The sequence below is a fragment of the Onychostoma macrolepis genome, chromosome 15 (assembly GCF_012432095.1).
Source record: "Onychostoma macrolepis isolate SWU-2019 chromosome 15, ASM1243209v1, whole genome shotgun sequence".
NCBI classification, from domain to species: Eukaryota; Metazoa; Chordata; class Actinopteri; order Cypriniformes; family Cyprinidae; genus Onychostoma; species Onychostoma macrolepis.
The window spans coordinates 28743996-28762669 of NC_081169.1; the positions used below are offsets into that span (position 1 = coordinate 28743996).

Consider the following 18674-nt stretch of genomic DNA (forward strand, 5'->3'; position numbering starts at 1 on the left):
AGTCCCGCCCCCAGACTCACTCCATTGGTTGAGTCCAGTGGTTGATGAAATGCACAAATCAAGTTCTCAGGTATTTGATACCCTAATAAAATAATACTCTAGTAAAAGCACTAGTACTCCTTTCCCATTTTACTTGAGTAATAGAACAAAATGTAATTAACGTAAGTAATAAAAGTAAAAAGTACTGGTCGATAAACCATGTGTATTATTTATTCTAACCAGCACTAGTCAATAAGAAAGATTTATGCAGACATTTAATATATAGTGATCTGAGGATGAGCAAATGTTTTATTTTATTTTATTAGCAAAACGGTGTTATTTAAGTATCATTAATACAGTAGTTTTTGTTCATATTTTGAGTTTGATTTCATTTTATTCATGCATGTTTGTTTAATTTTTATTTTTAAAATGTTTATATAATTTTTTTTTTTTTTTTTAAATATAAAAATATAAACAACAGCAATGTTATAGTATCATTGATGTATACTATCTTAGTTTTTGTTAATATTTTGAGTTAGATTTTATTTTTATATTTTCTGTTTTAGAATTAATTTTTATTTATAGTAATTTTGGTTTTGCCTTTTTTTTTTTTTTTTTTTAAATATGTCTATCTTTTTAAGTAGTTTTTCATAAATTTTTATTTTTAGTTTATTTACACTAAATTAACGTGTCAAATGCTATGATTACTGAAGTAGCTGAAATAATTTTGATATTTAATTTTTAATCTAGCCTGCACAAACAGTGACACGTGGACATATGGACAAAATGTCTAAAATATGATTTTATTGACCGTAATCAGTACTAAATTTGGAATTAGTAACTTGCTTTTTTCAGGTGATCAATGGCAATAAACCGCTTGGCTTATTTTGCATCACTCTAAACAGATCATTGAATCGACGAGTGGTTGACTCGAGAATCACTGTAATGCGATCAGTCTGATGTGCAAATGAATCATTTAGTGCGATTTGTGAAGCGACCAGTGTTGGGTAAGTTACTTTCAGAAAGTAATTAATTACAGTTACTAATTACATCATCAATATTGTATTTAAATTACTTTACTGATTACTCTGTCTGAAAAGTAACTTAATTATTCAAATCGCTAATTAGGCTACATCTTAAAATCCCTATAAACCTTAATAGAAATTAAACTGTTTATTCTTTCAATTTGAGTCAAACATAGAATAGTTTAGCCTTTTAGCTTTAACACAACTTTAATACTTAAACATTTCTATAAAAAATGTTAACCACCTTTGGTTAACAAATATAAATACTCTGCAAAATATCTGAATAACAAAAAAGCTTAAGTTAAACAATACATTTCAGTTTGGTAAGATGTTCAGGAAAAGCCCAACTAGTAAAATCCATACAGGTTTATGTAAAAATAACACGTTAACTAATGTAGGTAAGAATAAATTACAGAAATGATCTTCTCTGCTGAATAAAGCCGTGTCAGATCGCGCTGATCGCGCAATTCCTCATAGCAGGTCTTCTTTCAAAAATGATGAAAGTTAGATGAATCTTGATTTTTATTTATTTATTTATTTTTTATCTAGGTGTGGGCGTTTGCGTTGGGTGAGTGACCGTGTATACACACACCCACACAATGCGTATTTTTCAATTAAAGACAGCTTATGGATTTATATGGGTTGCTTTTGGTGCTTGACACCTTTTTATTAGTCATTTTGTGTTTCAAGAATAAGGTTAAGAATTATGCTATTAGTTAGCCTACTTAAATATAAAATGTTTTTCTCTATTTAACAACATTACAATAGTGAAAGACGTCTTACTGACCACGTCTCTTGCGCGGCGGGATGTTGGACTCATGAAAAATAATCACTTTGTTTGTATTCACCAAAACTGATTTACTGAAGTCAAAACACTGACGGAATTGGCGATAGTGCGAGTAGAGCTCTGCACGGGCCTCAAATTTAGGCCCTGGCCCGGCCCGTGTCCGACAGCTTATCAGAATTACCGACCCGAGTCCGACCCGAGCCCATCTTTTCTCCCCCATTCTCCCAAAACAGCTTATACTACTGTTTCGGCTATTAAAATAGTTCCATTTTGTATGTTATGGCAAAATGATTATATTTCGTTTAGTTTTTTTTTTTTTTTTCATTAAGTTAATTTAGAAAAACGTTTGGAATAGTTTTGTTCTTTAAATATAAGTTTTATATAATGTATAACGACCAAGCGGCCAGCAGCATACAGTGATCATAGCCTATGTTTGATCAATTTAGCCTTCTCAAATCATCACGACTTGCCTAAAATGAAATCTATAGATATACTAAAACAGTTCAAGCATATAACAAGTTAAACCTGCGCTATAATAATAATAATGTGCGCTAACCTATATCCAAGTTTGTGCGGAGAGTGGAAGCTAAAGCGGGCTCTGCAGGACACGGAGGCACCAGGGAAATCACTTGCATTTTTTTTTTTTTTTTTCAGTGGAAACAACTTAAAATAGCCTACGCCATCATTTATTTATTTTTTTTCCTGATAAAGGTAAGAGTAATACATCATTCGGAACTGTAAAGGGTCTACTTTTATTTGTGTGCGCTCACAATATCAACAAAACGTTGTGCTTTTATTAAACAAAGAAAACAAACATGATGCGCTTTCTGCCGTCTCGTCTTGAACAGGAGCGCTTCACAAAAACGAACCGAAGCTGAGCGAATACATGCCTCACAGACATGATAAATATATCTATAGAAAGCTTTAAATTATCACGTAATGAATTTAAAAAAAAATCGAAAACAAACTTTTATTATAATCTTAATCATAATCAATAAAGATGCATTTCTCTCTAAAGGCGCGTCTAACGAGGAGACGGCGAGTCAGGATCAGCAACTTCATCCTCGCGACACGGACTCAGAAAACATTAGTTTATTAGTAAATAATTCAAATATGTCCTTACTATTTCCCGCGGACACATTCATGGTTATGTTTGCTGGGGCTTTGCGGCAAGCTTCAGCCTATTGCGTGCATTTGAACGCAGAACTCTCGCTGCTGCTGCGGGACACTAAACACCGCGAGCCGCTCTCAGTCGCGGCAGCACGGTCTCGGCTAATACGGGACAGTTGGCAACCCTACTTATCTGTATCTGAGTATTTAAGGTTTCTCTGTGAATCAGGAAAATCTGAAAGTGAACGAACCGGCGCGCGGAGGGTTAACGCCGCTGCATTCAATTTTATCTCTAGATGGTAAATTTAGATTTCAAATTCAATATTGATTTTAGAACTGTTGAAATTATTTAGTGTATGTAACACAAGTACTTTATAAGTAACTGTAATTAAATTACCTAAAAATGAACAGTAATCCCTTAATTTACTTTTTCAGTGGATACGTAATTTAATTACAGTAACACGTTACTTAGTAACGCGTTACACCCCACACTGGAAGCGATTCACTGAAAAGAATCAGCTCGTTCAGGAATTGGATGTTGCTGTTGCAACTCAAAATGAGTGGTGATTTCAATCAAAACAAGAGACGGCATTTCAGCATTAAATGTTGAAGTTTTGAGCATTTGTGCACATACTGGTATGCACAGCATCTTATGTAGACATGGAATGGTGAATTCTGTGTTTGTTTTTCCTGTGGAGTTTGAGCAAGTGAAGTGTGTGTTCCTCTCTGGAGTTTCAGCACACAAAATACAGCATGTGTGTGTGTGTTTGGAGCTGATAAGCAGTGTATCTCTCCATCCATTTGCTTTCCATTATCCTATGGCTCTCTCTCTCGCGCACGCGCACACACACACACACACACACACTTTATTTTTCCTTGTCTCCGTCTGCCTTCACTCGTTTCTCCATCTGCTGCTGTTTTCCTCTGATCGGTTGTGACCAGTGTGACACTTGTTGTTCTGTGAGATTATCAGCAAATGACACATGAATTCCATTGAGACACACACACACACACACACACACGGACAGACAGACAGTGTTTTATCTGAACTGATGACAGCTGTAAAGTGTGCTGTCTGTAACGGTCTTGTCTGTCTCTTCTTCTTTCCCGTTTTTTTTTTTTTTTATGTCCTGAAATAATAAAACAAACACACACACCCCCTCAGGTTTAATTAAAAGGACAATGTAGGACAATAAAGGAATTCTCCTCCGTGTAGGACAATATAGGGTTTATATCTATTTCATTTTAAACTTAGTTTCATTTTCTTTGGTTTTTATTGTGAATTCTGATTACCTTTTTTTTTTTTTTTTTTCATTGTTTACTATGTTCAGTGTAGGTTGGTTATTTATTTTGTGTTTTCAGACTGTCACGGTTGATATATCATATAATATATAACTGATATTTCAAATGCTTAACATGGTTTAACATTTTAAACATTTAAAGTATTTTTAATTATTACTATATGATAACTAATGTAGTTAACTAATGTTAACAAATGGAACCTTTTTGTTCCAGAAATATGAATTTTTAAAACTAGAAAATATTATTAATATGATTTCATTTCATTTATTTTTGGTAGTAATCATTTATGCCACAAAATAATGTTGAATTAAATTTCCCATGGTGTGTTTTTTTTTTTTTCTTCCAGTGGCTGATGTATGCATGTTCGAAAAGTATTACATTTTAATGAATTTATACTTATTTTATAAAAATGTTATTTATTTACTTTTTATATTCATTAAAAAATATATAAAAATTAAATGAATAAAATAGAATTTTATCTAAATTGTTTAACAACAAAACTCTGATCATTTGAAAACATGAAAAGTTGCACACTCATCATTAGTCATTAATTAACATACAGTATGTAAGATGATATGGTATTGTAAAGTCCACGAATTTGGTCCAAGGACGGTATCCAATCGTGGGTGAAGGTTTCCTGCGTGTTCGGCCTTTTCAGCGCGCAAAGTTATTCAGTCTAGGTTAACTTCAAATCTGACTCCATTTTATTATAACCTCGAATTTAGGTTGAAATGCAAATTGGTTGTTTGTCTATTTCTAATTAGTATTCTTCTGATATTTGATTATTCTGGTGACTCTTTACTTTATATTTACTCGTTCATTCAGGTGCTCATGTCTCTAACAAGGATACAACGTATTCTACTAGAGTCAATAATTACAGAGTAAAACAGAATAAGATCAAATGTAACAATTTATTATCAGTCAGGTAAATATGTATTATGTCAATTACATAGCCAATTCAGAGATATCAAATCATATCAATACAAAACATCGAATTCTCAAAGATAAATCTACGAGTAAAAGATGCATACCTGACTTTATAGAAATACATAGTGTGAAGTATAGAGAACACACTACGGGCTTCTTTTTCTCTCAGTGGGATGTGGAGACAGATGTCTGTATGTTAATACACCGTGTTGGTGTTGTCCATCTCAGAAGTTCAAAGTGTCTGAGGTTCTATAATTCTTACAGTATAAAGAGTTTTGATCCTGGGACTCCAGCGAGATCAACGCAATAGAAAGAGTCTGTGCTCTGTTTACTGTGTTTTTATTATTTTGTGCTGGTCACATGACTCATAACTCATATAAAACATCATTTCAGTTGCTGTGGTGCTGTAGATTCAGTAGCGGTGCAGGAACAATGAATGTTTTGAACAATGTGTTGACAGCAAGTGAAATCCCCGATAATATCTTCTGCAGCTCTGTGTGCATTCATCTACATTCTGCTTTTACTTCATAACATATTAACACCATTAACTGAAGACACACAAACTTAGTCAAATTTCAACCTGAACCCAGTCTGACCCAATCTAGTGTTGTTAATTGAAGTGAAGCCTCATGGGATGTATGATGCATTCTGGGAGATGTAGTTGCATATAAAGATGTGACATCAGCACGACCCGGGCAGCTGCAGAGTGATTGACAGCTGTCATTGTGCTGCTGTCGTGCAGAATAACAGACTGTTACCCATGGCAACATCTGCTAAATGTGATTGGCTGCGGCTGTCAGTGCTGACTATAATGTGAGGCAGGCAGGCACACACACACACACACAGATATATGAGCTTCGCTACAGAACATACGACACATCTAGAGGTCAAGGACGGATATAGATTGGTAAACAAATCAACTGATAAATCTCTTTTATTTTCTGCCCTGATCAAACAAACATCACTGTGGCTCCAGACACACCTGCAGCTTTGGCTTTGGTTTTGATAAAGAATAAATATTGTAATAAACCGTTCCAGTCATTCTTATGGAATGTTCTGGGTTTAATTCTACAAACAGCATCTGCTGCTTAATATCCATTAACCCAGAAAATCATTTAGACTTACTCTTCAGGTTATGTTTTGAATGAAAACACCAGTTAAAGTATGAGTATTATAATGTTTGCTGCTATTTATGTTTATTGCACACTCTCAGAAATAAAGGTACAAAAGCTGTCACTGGGGCGGTACCTTTTCAAAAGGTACATGTTTGTACCTAAAGGGTCAATTTTTGGTACCTTAAAGGTACATATTAGTACTTAAAGTGTACATATTTGAACCTAATAGGTGTAAAAGTGTACCTTTTGAAAAGGAGTGTATAAATTATTATTTTATTACTGTTGATAGAACTTGCAATAGAACCCAGAACCTTACTTTTAAGTTTCATTGTGTATAAGCAAGGTTATTTTTTGTTTTTATTTCTTGATCTTTATTTATATTTTTTCTTAATTTTATTTCTGTTATTTGTTAATTGATTTTTAATATGCATAATTTTTATTGTTATAGTTAAAGAACCAAATTTGCTGAATTGAACTTTTTACATTTTTATTTGTTTAAAAAAAAAAAAAAAAATTAGGTGAATTTGATTAGGTTTAATTCTTAAAGAACAAAATTTGATCAATTAGATTTTAGGTTGTTATAGTTAAACAAAATTTTATGAATTTTTTACATTTAGTCTGTAAAGAACAAAATTGGCTTAACTTAAATCAAATTCAGCGAAATTTAACAATTTTTCACATTTAGTTGTAAAAGCAACAATTTTTTTTTTTAAGTTATTTGATTTTTGTTTAATTGTTAAAGAACAAAACTTGCTTATTTTGTTTTCATTTTACATTTATTTGTTATTTAAGCAACAACATGTGCTGAATTTAATTTTTTACATTTAATTGTTAAAGAACAAATTTCCTGACTTAGATTTTTTTTTTTTTACGTTTATTTGTAGTTACATGTTTTTGAATTTATTTGGTTAAATTGGTTATAGTTACAACAAATGCTAAATTTATTTGACGCTTGTGTTTAGTTGTTGTACTTGATAGCAAAATTTACTAAACTTCTCTTCTAATATTTTGTGTGTATGTTGTCAGGTGCTGAAGTTTTCTCCAGGTCCGAGTTTCTACAAAAAGAAAACACGAGCTCACTGGGTTCTGGAGGAGATTTACCTGCAGCATCATGAGAGATGTGACTGTGTGTGCCAGTCCAGACCACCGCGATGAGAACACGCACACAGACACAAACACACACACACAGACACACACACACACACAGAACGCTATTCAGACGTATAGCTACAGGTCATGCGTCTACCTAAACAAAAACCCTGTTAATAACACAAGACACAGACTCACACACACAGACTCACACACACAGACTCACACACACAGACTCACACACACAGACTCACACACACACTCAGTTTTTTGTCCAGTGTTGGGAGACTGATATAATGTAGTTTGTTTCAGTTTTATTTTTACGGTTTAGATGTTATTGTGTCCAGTAAAGTCACATGGAACTCACCAATGGAATGTAAATGAATATTAATGAGGCTTTTGCTCTCTGAGACCAATCAAAAGTCAGCTCCCTGAAGGGGCGGATCCCTCACCAATCTGATCCAAGCCAGTGTTATTTATTAAAAGAACTCTTTGTCTTTTTATATCTGTGATCATGCTGTTGTATGTGGCTTCTTTCATATTCTCTTTCTTGAGTGACTGTCATAAAAACACATTAATTTCTACCCAAAATGAAAAGAAAGAAAGTTTAAAATAGATAAAAAGCCTACGTTAAGGTATGACATTTTTTATTTTGAATGCATTAATTTATGACAAATAAACTCATTTAACCACTATAGAAACCTGTTTCCACTTTAAAATATGATTTTGCAAATTGCATCTCATTATAAGAGAATTTCACAATAATGGCTAAGCATGTCATACTAATTAGCTTTCTCATAATTCAGTTTGAATTTTTGAGAAACTGTCATTACATGATTTTTTTTCTCATGTCATTATGAGAAATATTTACATTTTTATGATAAAATAAATGAGAAATTTCAGAATTTTTTTTACTAAAAACTAAGTTTTTACTACATGAAATTTTAACGTTGCTAAAAGAAATATTTTAATTTCTATGAGAAAATAGGTAATTTACATTAAACTAAGTCATTACTACATTCATTTTTCTCAAGTCACTGTGAGAAATATTTGATTTTATGAAAAACCAAATTATTAAATGAAAAGTCATTATTATTAAAAATGTTTTAAATTTTTACAAGAAACTAGTTCATTATTACATTAAACTCAAGTCATAAATATGGGAAACTTTTGAAATATTTGAATTTTTATGAGAACCTAAGTCATTACTATATAAATTTTTCCTTAAGTTGCTATGATAAATATTATAATTTTTATTAAAAAAAATACAAGTCATTACATGAAATTTCGCAAGTCACTGTAATGAGAATGTCTTGACTTTTTGAGAGAAATGAAGTCAATATTACATTATTTTTTTTTTTTACAATTATGAGACATTTAGAAATTCTTTACGGAAAACTACATGATAATCCACAACTAAATCGAGAAATTTTGGAACTTTCACGAGAAAATCACACGAACGATGAAAGTGGTCTTGATGTTTCATCAGCCAACAAAAGCACTAGACGTTTCCAGTGATATAACTGCATATTTATTCAGATGACACGATGTTCTCTCGGCTCTGTTATCCGTGCTGATCGGCTCCAGCAGCGCGCGCCCCTGGACTCTCCTTCATCTCGCTGTAAATCCGCGGGTTTTCCTCTGTTCCCTGATCGGAGTTTAATTTGGCGGCGGCCCTGCGGGACTCGTTCATTCTGCTGTAAGCGCCGCGCCGCACCGCGCCGCAGGGACGGATGTTGACAGTGTGGATTTAGCCTTTAATTGCGAGGCTTTAAAGCACTTTTATTAAACTTTAAGACACTCAAAATGAAACCAATCATTCTTTCTCATCTGTGGAGTACAGAGTGTTTCTCGCACATGTCTGATTTCTGTCAGCCCGACCGTTTTCAACATGTATCGTCTCATAAAATCACAAAAATAAAAGAATTGTCATGTTTGTCTTGGGTTTGTCTTTTGAAATAGAATTTATGCTAGAATATAGTTTTCTTAATTTACTTTTGTAACCATTAAGTTGATTGAAATGTGTGGTATTGGCAACCTAGTAACCAACAGTAAAAAAAAAAAAAAAAAAAAAAACAGCAAAAGGAAAAGACACCCTCAGAGGAAACTCTTTAATTAATCAACTCAAAAACCACCTCAAGTGAGCGTAAAAACTTTTTGAGAATTAAAATTTAGTTTTTTTGGAAACGGAATCAATCCATATCCCTCTGATGTGATATTTCAAAATGCGCTTAAAAACGTGGTGATGGAAACACAGCTAGTGAAAAAACTTTGATGAAATAAATGAAATCTTGTTTTTTTTTTTTTTTAAACTAGCCAAGTTGCTAAATACAACAGTATTGTAAAATATAGTTTACCACACTTCTTATAAACTGAATAAAAATTCAGCGGAAACACCTGATGCAGTCTGTATTCATCATTTTGTAGGGTTTTTAGAGAAAAAAAACAAACAAATTTTGAAGTTTTAATAATTTTGTTGTTTTTGTCATTTTTCATTTTATCTTTTAATGTCTACATCATTTTTAAGTTTTTGGTTTTATTTAGTTTTATGTTAGTTCTTCAACTTTAAATGAAAGTGAAAGAAAAAAATAAGGTTAAGTTTAAATCCAGTTAATGTTTATTAGATATTTTAAGTATTTCTTTTGTTTTTAATTTTAGTAAATGATAATGACCCTGAATCTGACGTCATAATTATGAATCTCCAACTTGTAAAAAATATGCACAATCAGTAATGGTGGAGTTCAAGACATTTTATATCTTAAATAATTAATATACGCGCTTTCACAAAAATACAAGCTTCACTTTTGTTTTTAAATCAGTTGCAATTAACTAATACTAAAACCATAAAAAACATTTTACTTGGAAAAAGAACGTTACTTGAAAAAAATATTTTATGTGTGTGTATATATATATATATATATATACAGACTTTTTTCATTGAGTTTAACTAAAATTTAAATGAAATGAAATAAAAATATGAAGAGCTCAGATGCAAAAGCCTCTAAGTGCCTTTTGAAATTTTCTTCTAAAATGAGCATTTCTGTGTGTAGGTTCAGTAATTTCACTTTAATGGCAATGAATAGGTTCTTTTCACTGCCATGAAACTGAACATAAACATAGGAGTCGAAGAAAAATGCTCATTTTAGAAGAAAATTTCAAAAGGCATCAGATCTCTTCATATATAGATATTTTAAAAAATGAACAAAAATGGCAAAAACAACAAAATCATCTAAAATTAAAATTAAAACAGACCATATATTCAAAATATTCTATAAAACTATAATACGACCCGTAATACTAAAATAATCTCCTCTACGCTTTCCCTATAGATTTCCATTATACAGTATTTTTTCATTACTGTAAACAGGTTTTTTTGCTTGTCTTTACAAACTGATATAAATGAGTCTAAATTATTTTCAGTGGTAATAAACATCTGATATGCTGATGTATTGAACTTTAAGGAATTCATTAGAACAAACTCGTGCATGTGTTAATGAGTATATAAGCTTCCAATAAGAAATATTTCCACGGCTTTGTTTATCATCACGCTCTGCCACATGAGAAGATGAGAGAAATGCTACTGTCATATTTTCAGATGAATGACAGCGGCGTTTCTTTGGTCGCCGCAGACAGATGGAGAAAATGAGGTCAGGTGTGGGTGGATGTGAAAGTCAGGTGACCTCTGACCTCTGGAGGGAAGCAGCGGGGGTGGAGACTGTCACATCACGGCTGCACGCTGCCACTCACACACACACACACACACTCACACACACATTAAACTTTCATCTGAGACTCTACAGCAGGTCGCTTGCACAGTTCAGCCGTTTCAGCCGGAGTGAGAGTGTGAGCGCCGTGCGCTTTTCACCCGTTTACATCACCGTGTGTGCGAGCCAGAGCAAGTGTGCTTTGGATTTCATCAGCGTTGCATCAACGTTGAAAATCAGCAGCGATGGAGCGATAAAATGGCGAGAGGGGTGATGACACACTCACATCAGGCCCCATGAGACACACATTAAACACACACACCTGACAATCTGACACATTTATGCTGAGGAATTCATTACAGTCACCATGAAACAGCTTTTTTCTTCTGTACGGTGATGGATTTCCAGGATGCAAGCTTTTTTTTAACTCATCTTGACTCATTATTTGATCGGACTACTAAAAGTTCAGACATTAAAATTTAAAATCGATGCCTTAAAAATTTTAAATAATTTTTTTCTGAGATCAAAACTAGAGGGTGTTAAAACATGCACATAATGTGACAACTGAACTCTTAAAGTCAGCATGAAATAAAAATCACCTTATTTTATAAATATATTACCATTGTACATTTTATTATTTTAAAACCTGGCTTTAACTTACCAAAAATTGCTACTATTGTATATTTCAAAATACCATCTGATACAATCACTTTACAAGTATTTTAAGTGTTTACAAAAACAAAACAACAACAACATGGTATTAGACTGAAAAAACTCAAACAAAAATATTAATATATAAAAGATAAACTATAGATAAAATATAAATGCCATGTAAAAATTGTAAACAATATAATTTTAATATAATATATTTTTTCTACAGCTAAATTTGTTCCTTGTTAAAAAAAAAATATATATATATATATATATATATATATATATATATATATATATACAGGTGCTGGTCATATAATTAGAATATCATCAAAAGTTGATTTATTTCACTAATTCCATTCAAAAGTGAAACTTGTATATTATATTCATTCATTACACACAGACTGATATATTTCAAATGTTTATTTCTTTTAATTTTGATGATTAGAGCTTACAGCTCATGAAAGTCAAAAATCAGTATCTCAAAATATTAGAATATTACTTAAGACCAATACAAAGAAAGGATTTTTAGAAATCTTGGCCAACTGAAAAGTATGAAAATGAAAAGTATGAGCATGTACAGCACTCAATACTTAGTTGGGGCTCCTTTGCCTGAATTACTGCAGCAATGCGGCGTGGCATGGAGTCGATCAGTCTGTGGCACTGCTCAGGTGTTATGAGAGCCCAGGTTGCTCTGATAGTGGCCTTCAGCTCATCTGCATTGTTGGGTCTGGTGTCTCTCATCTTCCTCTTGACAATACCCCATAGATTCTCTCTGGGGTTCAGGTCAGGCGAGTTTGCTGGCCAATCAAGCACAGTAACACTATGGTCATTGAACCAGCTTTTGGTACCTTTGGCAGTGTGGGCAGGTGCCAAGTCCTGCTGGAAAATGAAATCAGCATCTCCATAAAGCTTGTCAACAGAAGGAAGCATGAAGTGCTCTAAAATTTCCTGGTAGATGGCTGCGTTGACTGTGGACTTCAGAAAACACAGTGGACCAACACCAGCAGATGACATGGCAGCCCAAATCATCACTGACTGTGGAAACTTCACACTGGACTTCAAGCAACATGGATTCTGTGCCTCTCCACTCTTCCTTCAGACTCTGGGACCTTGATTTCCAAATGAAATGTAAAATTTACTTTCATCTGAAAAGAGGACTTTGGACCACTGAGCAACAGTCCAGTTCTTTTCTCCACAGCCCAGTTAAGATGCTTCTGACGTTGTCTCTGGTTCAGAAGTGGCTTGGTAGCCCTTTTCCTGAAGACGCCTGAGCGTGGTGACTCTTGATGCACTGACTCCAGCTTCAGTTCTCTCCTTGTGAAGCTCTCCCAAGTGTTTGAATCGGCTTTGCTTGACTGTATTCTCAAGCTTGCGGTCATCCCTGTTGCTTGTGCACCTTTTCCTACCCAAATTCTTCCTTCCAGTCAACTTTGCATTTAATATGCTTTGATACAGCACTCTGTAAACAGCCACACCTTTCAGTAATGACCTTCTGTGACTTACCCTCTTTGTGGAGGCGTCAATGTTCGTCTTCTGGATCATTGCCAAGTCAGCAGTCTTCCCCATTATTGTGGTTTCAAAGAACAAGAGATACCCAGAATTTATACTGTAGGGATGGTCATTTATTCAAACTCAAATGTAAATATTCTAATATTTTGAGATACTGATTTTTGACTTTCATGAGCTGTAAGCTCTAATCATCAAAATTAAAAGAAATAAACATTTGAAATATATTAGTCTGTGTGTAATGAATGAATATAATATACAAGTTTCACTTTTTGAATGGAATTAGTGAAATAAATCAACTTTTTGATGATATTCTAATTATATGACCAGCACCTGTATATGGTAAATATATAAAATATTTAACATATAAATAAAACAAGAACTTTTTTTCCACTATAAAGACCGTTTTGTGCAATAGAAAGTTTCCTTAAACACTTACATAAAAGCACCAGGTTTTTCCTTTTTTTCATTTACCATGGAATTATCATGGTTTTTGCATTTACAGTAGAAATACCTTTGTTCTTTAATCATGGAAATACCATATTTTTGCCATGTTTGCCATGGAAATGACTATTTTCTTATTTACATTTATCATGGAAATACCATGTTTTTTTTACACTTTAGTGTAAAGAACATAAAAATAATCTGAAGAACCTTTTTCCGTTATAAAGAATTGTGTGTAATAGTTTCCTGGGTGTTAAAGGTTCTTAAAGCAATCATCAATGCCATTAAAGAACCTTTATTTGAGTAAATTTGCACACTGCTCACAATCTCACATACTAAATAAATGATGGCATCCTCTGACAGTGAGACTCTCCATCTTAAAACAGTCGTGCGATTACACAAGCGTTAATCTAACTCGTCTTTCCATCTGTTTGTGTCTTTCTCTCCTCATTTCTCATTTTCTTTCCATCTGTGAACATTACATAAAGCTCCCTCAGCTAAACATCCACGGAATAATTCACTCTCAAATGACAGATCTGATCATCTTCTCACCGTCATGTCCTTCTAAACCTGTAGGAGTTTCTTTGAGGAGCATGAAAGATGCTGAGCTTCCGTTCACAATGAAAAAGAGCAGCGTGAACATTCTGCTCAACATCATCTTTTGTGCCATACGGGTTTGGAACGACATTCAGGTGAGTAAATGATGATTGCTCACAGTCTCTGTGGTGTATTTAAATCAGAGGTGCTGTGGGCGCCTGCTGACAGACAGCCATGAGAAAAATGAACTATGACAGGAAGAGGGAAATTAATGAAGAAAATCAATCAAAATCACCTCACACACACTTACACACACTCGGCCCGCGGGTCTGTGGTTTCCTAACACACGGCATTCCTCTGCTCTGTTTCCTGTTTTGCAGTTTGATTGTGTGTGAGAACAAGAGACAGAGACCTGCGCTCAGAAAGAACACACACACACACACACACACACACACACACACACACACACTCACTCACACACACACACACACTCACTCACACACACACACACACACACACACACACACACACACACACACACACACACACACACACACACACACACACACACTCTCTCTCTCTCACACACACACACACACACACACACACACACACACACACACACACACACACACACACTCTCTCACACACACACACACACACGTACACACACACACACACACACACACACACACACACACAAACTCTCACTCTCTCACACACACACACACACACACACACACTCACACACACACACACACACACACACACACACACACACACACACACACACGTACACACACACACACACACACACACACACACACACAAACTCTCACTCTCTCTCACACACACACACACACACACACGTACACACACAGGTTCAATTCCAGTCCAATTAGAAAATCACAAACGTATACATCAACTATCACTTACATAAAACTACCAAAAAGTACCATGTTTTTTCATTTTGTTTACATTTACCATGGAACTACCATGTTTTTTATATTTCACAGAGAACTACATTTTGTTTTCAATTGACATTTTCCATGGAAATAGCAATTTTTTATATACTGTATTTACTACGGAACTTTCATGTTTTTTTTTATTACATTTATCATGAAAGTATCATGTTGTTTATTTTACATTTATCATTGCACTGCCATGTTTTTTAACATCTGCCATGGAACTACCATGAAAAGTAAAAATTTGCTTTGGAAGTATCATGTTTTTTTTTTTCCTTTTACATTTATCATGGAAGTATAATGTTTTTTTGTTTTTGTTTTTACCACGAAATACCACTTATCAAGAATCTACCATGTTTCCTCCCTTCATTCATTCATTATTACTATTATCATTATTATTTTATGGAACCAGCACATTTTCTTTACATTAACATTTCATGGAAATACGTTTTTTTCCCCCACATTATTCATGGAAAAATTTTTATTCCATTTATTATGGAAACCATGTTTTTTTTTTCTTTTACATTTCATGGAACTACCATATATTTTACATTTCGTAGTGATCAACCATGTTTTCTTTCCCTGTATTTTCCATGTTTTTTTGGTGGTATTATAAAGTTTTGTTTTTTTGGACGTCATAGTAACACCTTAGTATCTCAGTATCACTGTACCATGGTATGTTCTGGGACTTTTACTGCTGTCCAGTTACAGGTGGACACTGTGTGTGTGATGATTAAAGGTCAGCATTTTGATTTATGTTGCAGTTTGGATTTGAAATTGCACATAAACACCAAAATTCAGTATTCTCGCGCACACACACACACACACACACACACACACACACACACACACATTGACCTTTGATGTGCGGATAAAAAGCCTCTCCATCTGAAAAGTCAAGAAGCTCCAAAACTCTTAAGTGTGTGTTTGTGAAAAGCCTCCAGCAAAAGGGCAACTAATCAGATCGCACCACTCACCCTCAAGAAAAGAGACACGGAAACAGGATAATGTCAGTCTAAATGTGTGTGTGTGTGTGTGTGTGTGTGTGGTCTGATGTCACAGCGACTAGACACACACACGCACTGCAGACAAGGATCTCATATAAAACAACTCTACAGCAATACTGTAGTAGAGTGATAGTATCAGATGGCTGAAAAGCATGGCACTGCATGATTTCCATATTCATATGGTATTTACATGGTACATGCCTAAAAAAGAAAATTGGTATGAAAATAGTACCATGTGTAAAAATTACCATGGTACATGACCAAAAAAAATGGTAAAACTGCTGTTACTGTGGTACTTCAAAAGCTGGCATTAACTTACACAAAGCACACTGGTACTGAGTGACTGTTCCTCAGTAAAGGAAAAGGAGGATCAGAGAAGAAACATGACACCCATCATCTGCATCCTGATCTCACACACATCACAGAGGTCAAAGGTCACGCATCATACCTGCTGCAGTACAGATTAATCCAGAGGGCAGGTGACCTCTTTAACATGATTGTGGGTCGAAGGTCGTCACTGGAAGCCACTGACGTTCAGATACACTGAAAGATGAATACTAATGTACTGCACACTCACGACCGCTTTTACTAAACAGTATGTCAAACTGTACGCTAAAATAAAGCTTGCAAACAGTACTGTTATAACCAGATCAAATGAAAATGGACACTAACATGCATATATATATATAAATATATATTAGGGGTGTAACGGTACACGTACTCATACCAAAAATCTTTGGTACGGATCGTTACATTTTTTCAGGAAATTCAGACAATAAATGCCGCTTTTATATTTACTTTACCTATTAGTGACGTCTTAATTATTTAATGTATATCTTTAAATAAATATTTTTTGAAACAAGTTATGACCACAAAACCAGTCATACGGGTCAATTTTTTGAAATAGAGATTTATGCATCATCTGAAAGCTGAATAAATAAGTTTTCCATTGATGTATGGTTTGTTAGGATCGGACAATATTTGGCTGAGATACAACTATTTGAAAATCTGGAATCTGAGGGAGCAAAAAAATCTAAATATTGAGAAAATTGCCTTTAAAGTTGTCCAAATGAAGTTCTTAGCAATGCATATTACTAATCAAAAATGAAGTTTTGATATATTTACGGTAGGAAATTTACGGAATATATCTTCATGGAACATGATCTTTACTTAATATCCTAATGATTTTTGGCATAAAAGAAAAATCAATCATTTTGACCCATACAATGTATTTTTGGCTATTGCTACAAATATACCTGTGCTGCTTATGACTGCTTTTGTGCTCCAGGGTCACATATATATTAAATTCCAAAGCATGATAAAACTACCATCACTGTACTGTAGTACTATCACAGTACTGCTTGTTAAGAGTACTAGATTAAAGATGGTACATTAAAAAAAGGTATTATGATTAAAAAGGACAAATATTAAATATTAAAATAGAAACAATATATAAAATATTATATTAAATATATAGAAAACATTTTACACATGTAAAAAAGAAAAATGCATTACAATGAAAAAAATATTACAAATGTAAATAATACCGGTATAAAATAAAAAAATCATAGATAAAATATTAAAATATAAATTCTATATAAAAAGAGAACTAATATACAAAGAAAGTTGTTGTTTTTATCCACGGTTTCAGCCATTTTTCTTGGTTTCCAGTAGAGTCTGATGCAGCCAATGAGGACAGAATGCACGCGCACACACACACGCACACACACGCACGCACGCACACACGCACACACGCACTCACATACACACGCACATGCACGCACACACGCACACACACACGCACACACACGCACGCACGCACACACACATACGCACACACGCACGCACACACACACACACACACACACGCACACACGTCTCCATCCTAATGCTGTGGTTGTGCTGAAGGTGAGACAGCAGTGAGATGTTTAAACAGAACGCGGCTGGCAGAATGAAACCTAACAAAAAATTAATCACTAATATAAATTATTCAGACACCAATTAAATGAGAAAAGCACTAAAGACACAAACAAACCCCTTCAGCCTCTGCAGAGACCGTACGATCAGATCAGCACACAGCTCACTGTTACTGTAGTATGGATACTGCGCACAGTACAAAACCCAGATGATCAGCTACATTTGTCAAAATGTGAAGCCAACAACCAGCGTGACATGCTGCATACCACAATGCAATGTGCTCGCGTTCATTTCCAGTGTGACGAATGAACAGTCTTCTTTTTGATTCATTATTCTATCAGAACGTCAAATATTCTGATATTTTTAAACTTTAATTTGGATTAAAAAGGAGCAAATTATTAATACTTTGAATTTGTTTTCCATTTTCATTTAAATGTTAGTTAAATATTTAGTAATTTAGTTGATTTTTGTCATTTTTATTATTATTAATGTCTATATAGCTTTTATACATTTTTATTACATTTTCAGTTTTAGTTATTTTAGCACGCCAAGTTAAACTAAATGAAAATGTGAAAAGTTTCCTTGGCAGCCACATGAAAAAAAATT

The 18674-nt window shown here is 34.0% G+C and overlaps 1 protein-coding gene across 3 annotated transcripts in view; it reads left to right on the forward strand.

The window, feature by feature from the left end:
* pdgfd (platelet derived growth factor d) overlaps window positions 1–7846 on the forward strand; it is a 29976-nt gene extending 22130 nt beyond the window's left edge. For all 3 annotated transcript variants that reach the window (XM_058744904.1, XM_058744905.1, XM_058744907.1), the window contains exon 7: window positions 7272–7846. In XM_058744904.1, the coding sequence (XP_058600887.1) occupies window positions 7272–7400 (129 nt within the window). In that variant the 3' untranslated portion in view covers window positions 7401–7846. The remainder of the gene's footprint in view (window positions 1–7271) is intronic.
* Window positions 7847–18674: the final 10828 nt, after the last annotated feature.